At 35.2% G+C, this 19,044-nt stretch overlaps 1 protein-coding gene and 1 pseudogene across 1 annotated transcript; both read right to left on the reverse strand.

The window, feature by feature from the left end:
* Positions 1 to 8,084: 8,084 nt before the first annotated feature.
* On the reverse strand, positions 8,085 to 13,764 carry LOC109105958 (protein FAM8A1-like). Its single transcript, XM_019119257.2, has 5 exons — positions 13,267 to 13,764; positions 9,898 to 10,018; positions 9,678 to 9,801; positions 9,462 to 9,601; positions 8,085 to 9,362 (listed from the first exon to the last, which is right to left on the reverse strand). Exons 1-5 carry the CDS (start codon positions 13,700 to 13,702, stop codon positions 9,218 to 9,220), a joined length of 966 nt encoding a protein of 321 aa, XP_018974802.1. The 5' UTR covers positions 13,703 to 13,764; the 3' UTR covers positions 8,085 to 9,217.
* A 973-nt stretch (positions 13,765 to 14,737) lies between these two features.
* On the reverse strand, positions 14,738 to 18,907 carry LOC109106523 (annotated as a pseudogene).
* Between the last annotated feature and the right edge of the window lie 137 nt (positions 18,908 to 19,044).

Below are 19,044 nucleotides of genomic sequence, written 5' to 3' on the forward strand. Positions count from 1 at the left end.
TTTATAAAAAAACAAAAACAAATTGCAAGTGCACAATTGTCAGCAAAAAGAAGGACACAGGACTGGAACTGACAGATGAAGTGTTTATTGACATGAATAAATGAGACAAACTGATGGGCAAAGCAGACTTAGTGGAGATATGGGTGAGTATTGGCAGGCAGATAAGAGTCCACAATGGTGATAGCTCAACAGGATGAGGATGAGCGCAGGTAGGTAGCCAGGTATGTTGTGTAAAGTAATAATAAGACCAGACGATGGTGTGGTGCACTGTGAGGGATTATAAAGTGTGAGTTGATGAGTGTAGGCTGGTGCGGTGAATCAGAATTCCGGTGATTGTGAACAAGTGGGTGGAGCTGCGGGATCTGGCGTGGCTGGTGACTCTGTGACAGTAATATGGCAGATGTATGAACGTAAGTCCCACATTACATTTAAACTAACCCTTTAATAAACCTTTACCAGGGCCCGTATTCACAAAACATTTTAACTTAACTTTAGAGTTGTCCTAAATAGCAGTAAAAGTTTTTAAGCTAAGAGTTTTTTCTTAAAACCTATTCACAAAGCTGCTGAGACAAACTTTTACTAAGGAATAGACATAAGTCTTAAGCTAAGAGTAAGGGCGGGGTTGACCTCGTTGCTATGGATGATGTCAGCATACTTACTAACTATGCACACAGTGATTGGCTGATAGTCTCTGTCAGAGATTTAGTCATAGAAATATTGCAGAGTGCAATATTATGTTGCCATATTCAAATAAAGGTTTTAAAATAAAAATGTTAATTGCCACATTCAAATAAAGATTTTAAAATGCCGGCTATGTGTCACTAATTAAACAAGTAGGCTATATATTAATAATAATAATAATTCCTTACATTTATAGACCGCTTTTCTGGGTAATCTCCTCAACCACCACCAGTTTCCATATTTCCATATTCAGCTAATTGTCAGCCTCTTATATGTATGCATCTCATAAACAATTAGGGCTGCCCTCGACTAAAGATTTTTCTGGTCGACTAGAAGTCGTTCATTTTAAGCATTAGTCAACTATTAGTCACACTTTTATTAATAAACCATATAAATCATAACAATGAGCCTTTAATTGCCTACATAGCTTAATGAGTGCTCAAGCACACGCAAAAAAAAAGGCTTGCCACAGTGCACCGGCAAATATAATAATTATGAATTTGTTATGGAAAAACAGCAAGTACACTGCATTAAAGTCTTAATTTATTGTAACGTCGTAATTTACGGATTACATAATGCGAGAATATTTGTTTTCTGTTTGAATTGGTTAATTTAAAAGTTTCACTCTCTAGATATATTTTTCATGTCTGTAATAAGGCAAGCATCCACAGAGTTTTGAAGTGACACGCTCAAGTTCACAGAGTCCAAGATGGCAGAAAGTGCATCATGTTTGCATTAATTATTTTACAAAAGCGCAACATTTCATTGCTATTCTGAGTGCACACGGATAAACGTACAGTCTTTACAGATACAAAAGATGCATTACTCTTATCTGTATGACCAAAAATGACAAAGTATTTTAAGAGTAAATGATCGCATCGGCGCCTCCATCTGTCCTGCAGTAGCGTTCAGCTTCCGCACTCTGCAAAAACATGCAAAAAATTTTCTATGCTAACATTAGATTGAGCTGCCATGTAAAGTTGCTACTACATACATATCTCAGATGATAAGCCATATTTAAGGTTGATGAATGTTAGGTGAGCATATGGATGTCCTGGCCAATGTACTATTACCACATAGACCAGCAATTAACGATTTGTCCGTCACGGACTGAGGGATTTCGCCACTTCATGTGTAATTTTTTTTTTCCTGCAACTAAGCGCCTAATAACATTTTGGTAATATGCATATCAACAGCCTTTTAATTAGCAGAATAATCATGGCTGATAGTAAGACATGCAAACATAAAAAAAACCAAACTGGACGTGAGAACAGCTATATATTAAGGATATAATCAAACATTTGGAGTTGGGATAACCTCCAAACCAAACCAATTAGAAAAAATGTTTCTAAAATGTTTATATTCCGAGGTAGATTGCTGGCAACAGCCTATTTAGGATATTTCAGATTTGGTCTTAGTGACTTAGGAGTCCTCTTCACTACTCCTAATGTTTCACAGATTTAGAAGTTAATTTTAGAGCTAAAATGCTTGGTGAAATACTCTTAGAGCAAAAATTTAGGAGTCCTAAATTTAAGACTGACATGCCCACTATTTTTAAGATTTTCTCCCAAAACGGCAAGTTAGGAGCTTCTTTTAGACTTAAGATGTTTTGTGAATACGGGTCCAGATGTTTAGCATTAACTAATTCACTCAGATTAGCTTGAAAAATGCTTTTTCTTTTTTTTTTTAAATGTAAAGTTTTTTGTTAAAACAAGCATCATTTACGATACCATTGTTATGAAATATGTTGTTAAAACGCAATCTTCACAAACAGTTTCAGAGATTTCAGTCCCTCCCCATTCAAGTAGACAGGAGCTATTTTGTAGAATGCCCATATGGCCGCCGAGTGAACCGACTTCCCTTTAAAGGGACTTTTCTAACAGAAGGCATCCAGTCTGGTGTCATTTGAGTGATCTTCGAACTGGAAGGCCCTTGATTTAGTAAGTGCTATAGCCTACTGTCTCTGGGCATGTGGGAAGATTATGCAAGGACCTGTGTTACCTAGGTAACAAGGACAGGGTCTACATATGTCTCAAGGCTTCCACACTGAGAATTTTTCTCTGAGTCATGCGTTATTTCAGTGTATAACTACATATGCATGTGAACAATTTTTTTTTAAATCAATTTTATACCTTTTGACATTTTATTTTCTGTGTGTAGCAAGAAATTAAAGGCAAAATTACTGTTTCACCTTTAAATCAATGGACAATGAAATCTATGTAAGGTAAATAGTAAGTTGTAATAGTTTGTGGAATAAATAGTTGGCATATTTAGATGATTAATAGACAATATTTCCAGGAAATATGACTTTTGTTTGTTTGCAAGGCCCAATTGATTGCAAAACACATAAGCTGAATCACAAAGTCTGCAAAGAAATCATATGATAACAGAGCTATTTGTAGTACTATCTTGAACTGCACCCCAATAACTTTCAAAATATTTTTTGTGTTCCACAGAAGAAAGAATGTGATACAGGTTAGGAACGACATAAGAGTGAGTAAATGACAGAACTTGCTGAGAATACAACTTGAGGAGCAAGGACAAGAATGGTTTAAGAAGCAGCTCAAGAACTTTACAAGCACAGACATGAAGAACATCATTTTTTATTTCTTTAACTACTGCCAAGGGGTTAGAGGAGGGCAACCTTCACTGGTCAAAAGTGCTGAATGCTTAATAAAAGTGAAATGCCAGAATGCATGGTCACTATATCTGAGGCTTCCAGTAAGGAATAGAATAACATTCTCTTTATCAGACACTCAAAAGGCTTAATACTAAGCACAAAGGGGGGGCACTACATCCTCAATAGTGGATTTGGCAGCCTCACAGAGAGAGGACACATAAGAAAACACACAAACAGCAATTGAAATGTGATATGGCATGGCAACCAAATGATGAGATGCCAAAACAAGACGGGTCAGATGAACTTGTGAGTGTGGCAAAAAACTGCTACAATGCATTGCAAATGAAGCCTTTGTACTTTAATACACTTTATACTTTAATAGTTATACTGACTTATTAATAAAATGCAATGATTTGTTATTATAAAATAAAAAAATCCATAGTGAAATCCACTCTTTCCAAATATGAAAACCTTGAATTCTCTATTTTAGTTTTTTCTTTGAAATACTTTTATTATTACAAGTTCCTGATTTTGTGAATTTGTTGTGCTTAATTTGTTTAATAAGCACTGATACTGTTGCTAGGCAGACACTTTCCCTTTTGTGTAGCTTGACTGAGTTCACTATAGCTGAATGACTGGGACCAGATTCAAGAATGCCTCATGTCAACAAATGTTCATTTAAAGTAATACGGTCATAAATGAGTAAGGAAGTGAGGTCAAGGAAATTATCTAGTGGTCACTCTTTCCAAACCAACAAGCACAACTTTCCAGTGGAATAGGCTATTTTAACAAATACATTTGATCATGTTGTTTAGCCAAGCACTGTAACCCTATAACCTTTTAACCTATCTTTCACTATACCATATAGCTCTGGCAAGCTGTGTATCCTTTGATAAACCCCCAAGTATTATATTTATCTTTCTGAAAATGAGTTCATTAATAATTAATTACAGGTTTAAATCAAGTCATCACAGAACAGACAGAGAGTTCAACATATAGAAATGAAAAATAGTTTTGCTGCATCTTCCACAGTGTTGTCTCCAAATCTGTCCCCTTTGAGATGAACCCCCCCCATCCATTCTCATCTCAGCACCTTCCGTTATAATGGTCATTAAAGTCTCCATTCTCCTGCAGCTGGATCTCTAATTAAAGCATCTGCCAGAGAGCCATGAGTCACATACATATAGTTAGATGCCTTTAAGTGTGTAAACTTGGGAGATGTTAAATATTACTCACATGACAGACACCTAGACATTGATAAGGTTGGTCAGCACTTTCATAGTCTGTTCTAAATTCAGAGGATGTCTGTCCTCAAATTGAGGGATATATATATTGTTAGAGCCATAGAATTACTGAGCATATAGTGAAACTAGTGAAATTACTAGTTATTTATTTGAAATAAAACTATCAAGTGTTTGTTGTGTGTGTGTGTGTGTGTGTGTGTGTGTGTGTGTATGTGTATATATATATATATCTAAGGTATATATATATATATATATATATATATATATATATATATATTACAGTCTATTTTTCTGTATATTTCAGTATATTTCTATAGTACGTAAACTGCAATACGTAAGACTGCAGTTTATATATATACACACATACACTTGAAATTTTTATTTCAAATAAATAACTAGTAATTTCACTAGTTTCACTATATGCTCAGTCATTCTATGGCTCTAACAACTGGCAATAAATAAACCCAAAATAAATAAATCAGAAGAAAAACATACATTTGGGGTATAAGGAGGTCAGTATCATTTGAATGTAATGACATCAATGTTGTATGGCAAAATTGTGTTTACTTTATTATTTTGAAGGTCCAAATATGGATGCTCTGTTTTAAAATACACTGTTGTAGCCTCAAGCGATGAGGCAACCCCCTCAGTTCTCGACAGTATAAGACAATGACATTAAGCTACAATTTAACACTAGCCTATATGCTGCAGTTTTGGGGAAATAAAGACAGAATAACAGCAAAGAAGTCTAAAATGCCAATTAGGATTTTATTGCTGTTTTGAGAGCACTGTTCCTTGCTATTGTCGTTTTGATCATCGATTTGGAAGAGCAGACATATTTGCAGAAGCTCAGACTGAACATCATTCTTGGATGATGCGAAACCCAACCCCATGTTATTTTCAACTGCATAGCCAATCAGATCACACCAATCACAGTCACCATGGCACTTTGATTGGCTACCGATGACATCATTACTACAGAAAGTAAAACACATCACCAATTAATGCCAGAATGCTGTCCAATCAGCCAATCAGCTTGTTGTTTGGAAGCCCCTGACAACATGCCTTAGAGGCTGACTGAGTCCTTACTGTGTCTCTCGCCCTTCAGACCACACAGACATCTCAAAAACACAAAAACATAGACTAGTGCGAATACATGCATGCACATTCCAACATTCACATTCACTGCCAGAATTTTGAAAAGACCAGAACAAAGACACACCTGATGAACACTTTAGATTGACATCCTTCTACAGAAGGGATTTTTTTTAAAAACAAATGATAGATAAGAGCCAGCACGATCAAAATAGCAGGATGAGGATGACTGGTGTTCCCCACACAGAGCTGTGGCTCATACTGACGTCATATAGTTGGCATAACATTCTGACTTGTGAGATAGTGTGAAGTCAGGTTGAGTGTGGCTGGGCACTACTCACTGATAACTGCAATGTAACATCAGTGATACCATTCTGATAGTGACAGGGTTTTACAAGGCAGCAGGTTCAAAGTGATCAAATGAAAATATCTGATTGAGCGATGAGGGTCTGTGTTGGAGAAAGCCACCTGTAGGGCCTACAGTAACACAATCAACATTTCATTATTCAATGGCAAAGAAAAAGAACACAAACAAATGAGGTGGTATGTGTGTCCACGTAACGAAAACAGAAAGAATGATGGTGAGTTTGCCCTTTTTATTTAGCAAATGCGGAGCACAGATGAGGAAGTGCATTTTCTTAATTTAGAATGTTCGCCGCGCAGTTTGACAATCTCTTGAAAAGGGTATCGCCATATGTGAAACATGCAAAAACGCACAGGACACTGAGTTCCACTAAGAGAGACTGGCCTTTACACTCCGAGTACTAGCTTGTGGGGCCACGCAATAAAGTGTGGCTGAAGCATTCAAAATTGGACTGTGCACAGCCCACAAGATAGTCGCGGAGATGTGTTCTCCTGTCTGACCTCTGTAGAATGAGAAACGAATCGGGGAGAAAAAAATCGCACGTCAGAGAAGGTGGAGTTCAAGAACACACCCACCGACTGCATAATCGGCATGGACCAGTGGTAGCTCAAAGGTGTTTAGGAGCCGAAACAAACTCCCCCAAAAAGTTTGCTTTGGTGAGCTGTTTTGAACTGCCGAAATGAACTCGAAACGAACTTTGTTTTGACCTGATTTTGTTTGAAATGACATCATTTCAGTTTGTTCTTTGATTTCGCTTGAAGTATATTGGGGCCTTTAAAAAAAACTGCTGAATATCAGTTCACAAATAACAAATATTGGTAACATTTTACAATTAGATGTCATTTATAGTGTTAACTAACATGAACAAACAATGAACATTTATTACAGTATTCATTAGTTTTTGTTTGCATTAGTTAATAAATACAGTTGTTCATTGTTAGTTCATGTTAGCTCACAGTGCATAAACTAATGTTAACAAACACAACTTTTGATTTTAATAATGCATTAGTCAATGTTAACATTAATATTAACTAAGATTAATAAATGCTGTAGAAGTAGGCTATTGTTTATTCTTAGTTCATGTTAACTAAAGTAGTTAACTAATGTTAACTAATTAAACCTTATTGTTAATTGTTTCCAAAATATTGTTTAAATTGTTACTGCCTCATTGACTCCTCATTTTAAAACACCACTGCTATTTACCTATTATTTATTTTCCAACTCTACTGTAAAATTAACCAATGGTTTTCACGTGCAGGACACCAAATGAAAGTGTTTTCAGGTCCATATCGAATTTACACTCAAACTATCACGAAAACGCTATTTTATTATGCAAATCCATTAAAAGGGATAGTTCACCCAAAATGAAAAATCCTGTCGTCATTTACTCATCCTCATGTCATTTCAAACCTGCAATATTTTCTGTGGAAAACACACACACACAAAATATTCTAACGACTGTCGGTAACCATATATATATATTATACTAGTATATATAGGCCTACATACATAGCCTACATATTTACATACAATAGAGACATTATTTTGAGTTCTACAGAAAAACGAAGTTCATTTTGGGTAGAACTACCTCTTTAAGTGGAATTCTAGATAGGCCTAGGTCCTGATATAATAGAATGTTACGATCCCACAAAAATAATGATACGGTATGGGAGCTGTGCAGTGATATAGTGTACACGTCATAGCTGTTAGTAACCAGAAGCCATAACTGGAACTATCCGTTTCATTAACATTTTGTCTTTAAATATACACACCATGAGCAATTCCTACTTCACAGTTTGACACGTTCAGTTTCCACAGGCAGTTTGCAGTCAGCGCTCTCACTCCATCTACTTGTGACTCTTGTCAACTGCTAGGGGTGCCAGATGTCAAAAAACTTTCCTCCATGTAAAACTGCTGTTCGATCTTTGTACACATTATCTGTCTTAAATTTTAAGGATGATACCAATACAATGCAAAAGGTTACTGCCCTGCTTCAATTAATGTCATTTAATAGCAAATTGAATTTTTTTAGCAGCCTTCCGATTTAAAAAAATAAATAAATAAATAGAGATACACCATATGCCAGTACAATATTGGTTGAGTTTTATTTTCATTTTAAAAAATGTTTAGTAGGGCTTTTTTATTTTTATTTATCAGTTATCTTTACATGTACTGTATCTGCATCACTCTGAAGTTTATTATTACTCAGTCCTATAAAAAAAGAATATATATATGTATATATAAAATAATAAATTTTGTGTTGAAAGTGTTTCAAGTGCTTTTCAAATGTTTGCTGACACAATTTGTCCACATTCTGACTATTTGGAAATGAACCTAATGCAACCTACTTTGCATTTTCATATGTTAACACAATTTCAGAAAATGAAACCATATTTCATGTGCTGTAAATCCCTGTATAAACATCTATTCAACGGATTGTTATTGGTATAAATTGTCAATTTATAAACAGAGACAACACAGAAGGATTTCTCTGGGACATCATTGAATTATTTTGATTTGGCCATATCTAAACAATCCAAAAGGAAAAACAAACGGATAAAGAATGAGGCAACTTAAAGTTGACCTACTCAACTCAGAAGCTTATAATAGTGCAGAACATGGAGTTGAAAAATGCATGCAGTGAAAATTACAGTACAGCTCAAAAAAATAGATATTTTCAAGATTTTAAAGGCAATAAAGTAGCGACAGATAATTAGGTAAAAATCATTCATCTGAAATACAAATCCAATCTGTAGATTAGGATATATAGCCAAACTATATTGCCTTTGGAGAAATGTTAAATCCTGCTCAAATTCCATTTGTCAAAGAATGTTCTTAGTAATAATTTGGATCAATAATCCACATTCATTAACAGAGAGAGATAGAGATTAAATGCATGTACCAGAGGACGTTCAAGTATTGTGAGGCAGCGCATTTATAAATTATCTTTTTTGGCACAAGAAAAATATTCAAAGATGTCAACACAGATTATTAAAAAACACTTCTGAGAAAGCAGTTCATGCTTATAAGTGTCCAAAGAAGATGGGTGAGAATTACTGGAAATTCCGTGTTCAGCTCTTAAAGTGACAGTTCTTCGAGAGGCCAAAAGCTTTAGTTCAGTTCAGTATGCAACACTGCAGCTAGTTAGTTCTCATTTGTTTATGAGCTTGTTTTTGCATTACAGTGTCATTGGTGTTGACTTCAATGACAAAGTCATCTAAGCCTATTTCTCTTGACCACAATGGTGCCGGCCACAATGTCATACACAGTCCTGTTGTGCTGAAAGAAAAGAAGCGTGATGAACGCCGGAAAGAAGAAAGCGATGGAGAAGTTCTTGTTTAACGCTCTCACCGTTGACCTACAAGAAAATCAAAATACAAGTTTAAAAATTACATTCTGGAAAAAGGTCAAGTATTTAATAAAAAAGACAGAGAGTGATGTTAACAGCAACACTGACGCAGAAAGTGTGACGTTAGTCGCTGGTACCACAAGAACGCGGTTTGGCTGAACCAGGACGGAGGTGTCACATGTGACCACTCGTAAGCCAATGAGGAACTTCCCTGGTGTCGCTCCACCAGCTCCCCAAATGCATATGATCTGAAATCAATCAAAAACAGTTATACAGGTCTTCATGAATTATTTCAGCAGATTAAAATCAATTGTTTGAACTAACCTCATAAAAGCAAACTAATATCCTGTACACTAGAGCCACAAGCATCATTTTCTGCAACTCCTCCATTGATGTGTCCTCATCAATCTCCTCTACAATGAAGTGCATGGCAAACTTTGAGATGTCCCTAAAATTGACAAAGAGATAAATTAATGATTTTCTTTAACAAAATAAAGCATGCGCGATATGTTAGGAAATATAAACAATAAAATTTCAGACTTACTTCATTCCACTCAAGTGGACAATACTGAGGATAATTGTAGCTTTAATGAAAAAAAGAATAAAGAAATCCACCATTTCTGCCAAGAACCGTTGGAAAGGAGAGGGAATATAATATTCCCTACCTAAACAAAACACATTACAGACATGAACTGTTTGTAAAGTGGATCATTCTTATGAAATATATTTTCATGTCCCATTATATATGTCTTTATATATAGGATAAAATAATCTCAAAATTCATAAAGACAGGAAAAATATTTGTTTCACAATTAAGTGATCATTCTAAAATAAAACTGGCGATTATAAGGAATAGTGTTTCTTCATCTGCCCTTTCTCCAGTTATAAAGTCTCAAATAACACGTATTCATGTGGATGTCTTAATTGGTAATCATTTCATAGTTTTTTTCCTGTTTCCACAATTTCACTTTCTGCCTGTTTTTTTTTATTTTTATTTTTATAATAAACATTTAACTAACATTACACAATTGCAGGGTTGCGGGGGTTATATCACTATAAAATACCCCATCCTGTTAGATAAACTTTCTACAGGTGCTGGTCATATAATTTAGAATATCATCAAAAAGTAGATTTATTTCACTAATTCCATTCAAAAAGTGAAACTTGTATATTATATTCATTCATTACACACAGACTGATATGTTTAAAATGTTTATTTCTTTTAATTTTGATGATTATATTTGACAACTAAGGAAAATCCCAAATTTAGTATCTCAGAAAATTAGAATATTACTTAAGACCAATTCAAAGAAAGGAAGGATTTTTAGAAATCTTGGCCAACTGAATAGTATGAACATGAAAAGTATAAGCATGTACAGCACTCAATACTTAGTTGGGGCTCCTTTTGCCTGAATTACTGCAGCAATGCGGCGTGGCATGGAGTCGATCAGTCTGTGGCACTGCTCAGGTGTTATGAGAGCCCCTGATAGTGGCCTTCAGCTCTTCTGCTTTCTTGGGTCTGGCATATTGCATCTTCCTCTTCACAATACCCCATAGATTTTCTATGGGGTTAAGGTCAGGAGAGTTTGCTGGCCAATTAAGAACAGGGATACCATGGTCCTTAAACCAGGTACTGGTAGCTTTGGCACTGTGTGAAGGTGCCAAGTCCTGTTGGAAAATGAAATCTGCATCTCCATAAAGCAGCAGGAAGCATGAAGTGCTCTAAAACTTCCTGGTATATGGCTGCGTTGACCTTGGACCTCAGAAAACACAGTGGACCAACACCAGCAGATGACATGGCACCCCAAACCATCACTGACTGTGAAAACTTTACACTGGACCTCAAGCAACGTGGATTGTGTGCCTTTCCTCTCTTCCTCCAGACTCTGGGACCCTGATATCCAAAGAAAATGCAAAATTTACTTTCATCAGAGAACATAACTTTGGACCACTCAGCAGCAGTCCAATCCTTTTTGTCTTTAGCCCAGGCGAGATGCTTCTGACGCTGTCTGTTGTTCAAGAGTGGCTTGACACAAGGAATACAACAGCTGAAACCCATCTGTCCGTAGTGGTTCTTGAAGCACTGACTCCAGCTGCAGTCCACCCTTTGTGAATCTCCCCCACATTTTTGAATGGGTTTTGTTTCACAATCCTCTCCAGGGTGCGGTTATCCCTATTGCTTGTACACTTTTTTCTACCACATCTTTTCCTTTGCCTCTCTATTAATGTGCTTGGACACAGAGCTCTGTGAACAGCCAGCCTCTTTTGCAATGACCTTTTGTGTCTTGCCCTCCTTATGCAAGGTGTCAGTGGTCGTCTTTTGGACAACTGTCAATTCAGCAGTCTTCCCCATGATTGTGTAGCCTACAAAACTAGACTGAGAGACCATTTAAAGGCCTTTGCAGGTGTTTTGACTTAATTAACTGATAAGAGTGTGGCACCAGGTGTCTTCAATATCTAACTTTTTCACAATATTCCAATTTTCTGAGATACTGAATTTGGGATTTTCCTTAGTTGTCAGTTATAATCATCAAAATTAAAAGAAATAAACATTTGAAATATATCAGTCTGTGTGTAATGGATGAATATAATATACAAGTTTCACTTTTTGAATGGAATTAGTGAAATAAATCTACTTTTTGATGATATTCTAATTATATGACCAGCACCTGTATTCTGTTAGACATCGTGTTAATTGTTAATTGTTAATGTTCACATAATAATAAAGCCATAATAAATTAAGTTTAATTGCCTGACTTTAACAAAAGCATATTTTTGGAAGTCAGGTGTACCAAGTTACAGAAATACTTACTTTATAACGAGAATGACCCAAGTGTTAACATGATGCAGATCATAGGAATAAAATGAAATTAGACTAACGTTACACCAGTGTTGGGGGTAATGCATTACAAGTAACGCGAGTTACGTAATCAGATTACGTTTTACTTCAAGTAACTAGTAAAGTAAGGCATTACTTTTTAATTTACAAGAACATATCTGAGTTACTTCTTCAAAAAAGTAACGCCAGTTACTTTGTATTCCCCATTTTTTGACTGACAAGCCTCCTGTTCCCATATTGGGTGAAATCGGAAGTATGGAGGCGTTGTGTGCGCTGTGTGAACATGATGTTACTGTAGTTCTAGACTAAATGTGAATGTGCATTAATTCATCCCACTAAAAAAAAAAACAAAAAAACAAAACAGATTTAGTATTCATCAAAATTAATCAAAACAGTGAAATGCAAACTCAGAATATGACGCAAACCTGCAATAACTAAATATATTAAATAACACAAATGTATCTATTCCCATTTTATTAACAGTGTCTTTGCTGCTGACCTTTAATGATCCAGTTCAACCATACTAATAATCAAAAATGACTTTAGATAAACTAACAATTGTGCTTCATTGTTTTTTTTTTTATTGCTGAAGAGTGTTGAACCTTCTTCTCCTGTGTTCTACTGTACAGACGTGAATTTACTTTTCCTTCAGCCTGAGGTTTATTCATTACACTTTTTGGTGTGAAAGGGCTTTTACATTTGCTATAATAGAACTTCTTATATTAAAAACAATCAAGCCCTGCTCATATTTAAAAAGTAACGTGAAAGTAACTCAAAAGTAATGTAACACATTACTTTCCATAAAAAGTAACTAAGTAACGTATTTAGTTACTTTTTTAGGGAGTAACGCAATATTGTAAGGCATTACTTTTAAAAGTAACTTTCCCCAACACTGCGTTACACTAACTGATCTGCATAAACTAAACACAAAGTCCAAGAAGGCTCGCTCACACAGTCACCTGACATTTGAGGATGTCAGATTCACCACTAGGATAATAATCAACACAATACAACAGCTAGCCTTGTTAGTATTAACAACAAACAAGATAAGACGTTATTCATTGATATTATTACCTGGCTGTTGCGCATTTCCATTCGGCTGCTGCTGCTGCTGCGCAGGCGCTGTGGCGGGAGCTCGAGAACTCGCAGCTGCAGCAGGAAAACCAAACGGGCTGCTAAACCAATTGCGAAGGTCTCCGTTAGACATATCTGCACCCCATGTCGTCGCCCCGGGCGTTTCATTTGTTCCTTGTGCTGGGAAACACGGTGGGAAGGAAAGCGCAGACGTGGCTATCCAGCTCTGCCAGTTCATGTAGCTGTAGTAGTACTGCCACATCCACTCCTGTAATTTTTCGCAGTACTCCGTGGTGGTAACAGCGGGGGCTGTGTCTTGCTTGCCCTGGGAGCAGGGCTTGTGAATCGGTGTTTTCATGGTTTCCGCGTCCCCAGGTCTACTGTCTCTTGCCAACAATTTGTCCTTATCACGAGCGTTTTCATCTAACTCCGCCATGACACTTTTGTTTCGTGACGAAGTCGGTTATCGATTTAATCAACTTCCGGTAATATTTCTGCACGCATAATAAAAGTAATAGAAGATATTAGCACAACAAAGGCGTAACTCTTCTTACCTTTTTCAGCTGCCCAGAGGTGTATTCAGCTAGGGATTGGTAGATTTCATCGTCGTTAGTAGTAGTATTTGTATTATTATTATTGTTCTCAAATTATTCAAAATCATAGAAAATGGATGACAGTAGACACTTTAATGTATTTAAAGTGACAGGATTTAACTTAATGTACAGTGAACATTTAATATAATGTTACAGACACTATGGAGTCATGTTTTAAACAGTGTTAGTAAAACCTGTCATAAAAATCCAGAGCTTACTGCATATTCATATCCCATGTAAATTTTATAACATTGTTTTTTATACTTTAAAAAAACAAAACTGATATTTATTTACTAGCTATTTTACTTAATGTTATAGCTATTTTAATATTAAACTGCAACTATTTTTTTTTAATTGGAAATATAAAGATCATTTGATTGTTTTATAAATATGCTCTCCTTCAAAATTTCATGTTTAATTCAATGTGTTACTTGCTGTGTCTTTGTAATTATTTGTGAAATTTACATGCAATTTGAAAATTGTTGCATCTCCAATTTAAAAAAAAAAAATGTTTTCGGTATTTTACTTATAGCTGGTTTGCCTGATTTACATTTAGGCTTATGTACCATTAAGCAAAATTCAGTTTAACTTCTAATATGTTGCAGAGGATATGTTTTTTTTTTTTTTTATGGAGTAAAAATGTGTCTCAAAACCTGCAGTCTACATGAGACAGTTGTTGAGTGCGGCAGCGAACATGATGCTCATAAACTGCATCAATGACAAAGTCCAATTAATTGAAGGAATAATAAGAAAACTGTGATAATATCAAGGTACAAGTTCAGAGCAGCAAAGATGTACTCTTCTGGATTTATGCTGTATTTGTGCTTTCCGCCCAGTATAAGCTGCGTGTCCATCACCAGGTACTAAGAACAGAAAATGAAAGGAGAGACAGTAAGATAAGAACAGTAAATGGGAACTATTAAGCACAATAAAAGATTGCTGGCAGACCATTATATTAAGACTGCGCCAGCCTAAGAGTACAAGTACTACAGTCTATCAGAAAGCCCTGCTAGAAAAGGATTGTGCATATAAATTTCGACAAAGCTACACTGGATAAAGCATGACTAAAGGTGTGTTCTTACCACAGAGAAGATCAAAAGTTCCCAATGATGCGTAAAGTACAGATACTTTGGAACATAAAAGTTAAGATGAATTAATATAAATAAGTAAGCATTTTTAATAGGAGGAAGAAATATTAGTTGATGATTTACCCGTGATCTCAGAATTTCACACAGTAATGCAAATAAAAACAGCGTCCAGCATAATACCCATATGGTACCTGACAGAGCTGTGAAGCCACTAAAAACAAGCTAAAATTTTGTTTATACAATACATATAGCCAATTTTGTAACTTACTTAAGACTGCAGTGAAAACAAACTCATTGCAAGAGACACCAAAGCATTTGCACCCTCTGCCCAGAGCACTGCCTCGCTGAATAGTACCTGAATAATAATAACAATTCCTTACTATGACACTGATTGTGTAACTAAAGTTTGTGAATAATTGAAGAGAAAGTTTTTGAGTTATTAAAATGCATTTACTGCATTTTAATGATGCTTTTACTCACACTACCACTGATCCGAGGAGAAAGCCTTCTGTGATTGTCTGTGTGGGAAAACAGCACTTAGTATTTACAAAAGTTTCACATTTAATGCCCACCACAATTAAATACAATTAAGTACAGTGGCTCTGTATTTTACTTACAAACAGCACTAGGAAGATGAAGTTTAAGGAAACTTTGCGACGTATGTCACAACAACAGATGAGCATAATTATTAGAACAAACGTTGCACACCTTGTGAATTTTGAACAAACACAAGAATTCAGTGTAAAATGTATGGACGCAATACATGCATATTATTTAAAACATGCAGAACAAAGAAGAAGTGCTCACATCATAGTGTAGGTAAACCATGTCTCTCACCCAGTCCTCGAGTGTCTGCCTATAGGAAAAGGGCATAAATGTCAGCATTATTTACTGTACACATATTACTGTTCAAAAATTTGAGGTTGTAATATATTTTTTTATGTTTCCCAAAGAAGTTTCTTGTGCTTAATGATGTTTTTATTTGATAAAAAATACAGTAAAGACGGTAATATTGTGAAATATTATTACAATCTAAAAATTTTTTTTTTTTTCAATATATTTACATATATTTTAAAATGTAATTTATTCCTGAAGGCAAAGTTGTATTTTCAGCAGCCATTACTCCAGTCTTCAGTGTCACGTGATTCTTCAGAAATCTTTCTAATATACTGATTTGGTGTTCTATAAAGATCCCTTACTATTATCAGTGTTAAAAAATAGCTGTTCTGCCTTTGTGTGTGTGTATACATTTATTTCACAATTCTCTGATGCATAAAAAAGTTCAAAGAACAGCAAATCTATTGTGACATTATATATATATATATATATATATATATATATATATATATATATATATATATATATATATACACAGTATATATAAACTGACATAAAATAAAGACGTGTATACAAGCGCAAGCCTATGAAGTAACACTTAAGTACACTTCATTATCTGTAATTTGTTTTTCGAAATGAATTGAGGTAGGTGTGGCAACATAAACACCAGTAGTCTACTCACCAGTAAAGAAAAGCACAGATGATTCCAACAGTTATTAATAGTTGAACCATAAGTGTCAGATACACTTTTCTTATGAAACCTACATGAAGCACATTTGAATACAAGAAACAAGTTTTTAGCATTGACCATTCCCATGTACATTAAATTGCTTCTAGCTGCAAGCTATTTAAAAGTACATAGGCTCTTGTATTATTAAATTTTGATTACATATATATATATACACACACACACACACATATAAACATTTATATTTCATTTGTGAAAATATTTTAGTGATATTTCATGTATTTTTGCTGTGTACTAAACACGCACACACACAAACACATACATCAAGAAACATGACTATATTAGGTTTTAACACAGAAAAAAAGAAAAACCTTTACATAGACATTCTTTCTAACTGTAATAGTACAACCAAATAATTAAATTAATTAAAAAGAGAGCACATCTGACCTCTTCTTATGGTAGCATCTGAAAAGCAGTTCTCATCTTCAAATCCCAGAGTGTATTCTGGGGGAGTGCTGTCTGGAATCCCCATATTGACATGTTCAACAACGAGGGGTATCATGCCAGCGATGGGCTGCCCAATGTTACCCTGCGTTGCATAAGGATATTGTGGAGGGTAATAGGGGTCGTATGAAGGGGGAGGCTGCTCTCTGTTCATATATGTATCTCTCAACAAACCTAAGTAGGTATAGACACAATTTTGAAAATCAAGAGTAAATAGTACAAACTCTTAAAATGTTTTTTGATAGACACAAGCACATTTATCTTGAATAACATAGTAATGACACGTTTAAGATGAACAATTCATTTAGGATGTCAAATTCTCTTTATGTTAAATTGTTACAATTTTCATCTAATACAGAAATGTTACATAACAATATTGTTAAATTTTGCTCACATTACAATCACCACATACCGTTCAATCTGGCACCTCTCTGCTTACTGTTATTCAGAGTTGTGTAGGGCAAAGGCTGTTCTCGATCAGTTTGTCTCCAGAGGGACAGGACTTTGCGTAGCTTATCAAATCATACACATTCATTAGATCCAAGTTCATGTGGGATTTAATTTAATTAATTTTTTTTTCATTTCACAATTAAATTAACACTGACATAATATAAGTACCTCTACTGAGTGACTATGCTCCTCTAAAATAAAAAGTTAATGCTTTATTTCATTAGAGAACAACCTCTTTGTGGAGTGATTAATGGGATAGTTCACCCCAAAATTAAAATTCTCTAATTAATCTTAAAACTTCTTAATCAGTTTAAGAAAAGCTCCAAGCTCCAAAAATGACAAAATACATAATTAAAACATCATAAAAGTTGCTTTAAATCTGGGCCTATTTGTCACACAAAGCTGAATTCGGATGACTTGGAAAGTTCGAATATAGTGGAGGTTTTTTTTTTTTTTTTTTTTGTGCTGGACAGATCCTGCTCATCTTTCCCCTAAACTTTACCTCCAGTGTTCCACAGAAGAAAGAAAATCTTTGAAACAACAGGAAAGTTAGAAAATGGTGAAAGAATTTTCATTTGGAGGGAAACTAGTACTTTAATATATATATATATATATATATATATATATATATATATATATATATATATATATAACTTTGATATTAATTATTATACAAATATTAGAGCATTCATATATTTAATTAATTTTCATATTTTATTACATTTTTATGGGAAACTTATAACTACTTGAATTTGCATTCTGTCAGCAAGAACTACTAATAATTCATTTAACGTTACATTGCATATCCTGTAGATGGCGTTAAATATATTTGCAACTAAATGTGCAGGTGTGCTACCCTAGTCATGAATAAAACATGTGCCCATAAGTTAAAATGAACGACAAGAAAGAAAAAAAAAATCAAGAAAATTACCATTATTAATTCATTAGCTGCTTATTGGTATGTAAATATATCCAAACTCTGGCGGATCGGTCCTGATTAATGAATAATTCATACACTTCTGCAGCAGTGTTCATGTCCACTGCTGCATGCGCAGTTTTCAAAAGGACAGTCAAGCGTCTTAGCATTTTCCAAAAAAATAATTGTGTCATCTGTTACTCTTTTCCTGGCTTTTGAGTGTATTTCAATATTTTAACAGTTTTAATCGTTTCAGCATTAAGACTTGTATGGCCATAAACTTAGGTAAGAAAACGTCAGCAAGGAAGGTCTCCATAGCAACGTCTGTATTCTTGCACGAGTTTCTTCCAGGTGTAATCTGTCTCGATTTAAAAGTCGACCTGGCTGTTTTGGTGCACAACCACAGCAAGGCTACAAGCAAACCATGGGAGGGGATGAGGAGAGGGAGGGCGAGAGAGAGGGGACAGAGGCGAGGATGGGAGGAGAGAAAGCCGTTCGGCCACTGGTCTTCACCAGAGTGCTTAATATTCAATGACCTGTGATCCGAACTTACGCAGGGGACGTCAAAACAACAGTGGTTTAATCATCTCAAAGAAGGAAGCACAGGGCGAAGTGAACGACTGATCTTGACTCAAAGTCAGCGCTTGCCAGTGGCGATTTTCAAACTTTTGCTTTTGAGAATTAATTTCCAAAGTCAGGATG

This window comes from Cyprinus carpio, chromosome A16 (genome assembly GCF_018340385.1).
Source record: "Cyprinus carpio isolate SPL01 chromosome A16, ASM1834038v1, whole genome shotgun sequence".
Classification (NCBI taxonomy): Eukaryota; Metazoa; Chordata; class Actinopteri; order Cypriniformes; family Cyprinidae; genus Cyprinus; species Cyprinus carpio.

Bases quoted from the DNA above. Each gene is read 5' to 3' on its own strand.
- LOC109105958 (XM_019119257.2), bottom strand. From the start codon at position 13,702: ATGGCGGAGTTAGATGAAAACGCTCGTGATAAGGACAAATTGTTGGCA. The intron at 9,802-9,897 runs GTAAGTCTGAAA...TGTCAATTTTAG, and splicing joins GTCCACTTGAGTGGAATGAA to GGACATCTCAAAGTTTGCCA. The intron at 9,363-9,461 runs GTCAGTGTTGCT...ATTTTCTTGTAG, and splicing joins ACTAACGTCACACTTTCTGC to GTCAACGGTGAGAGCGTTAA.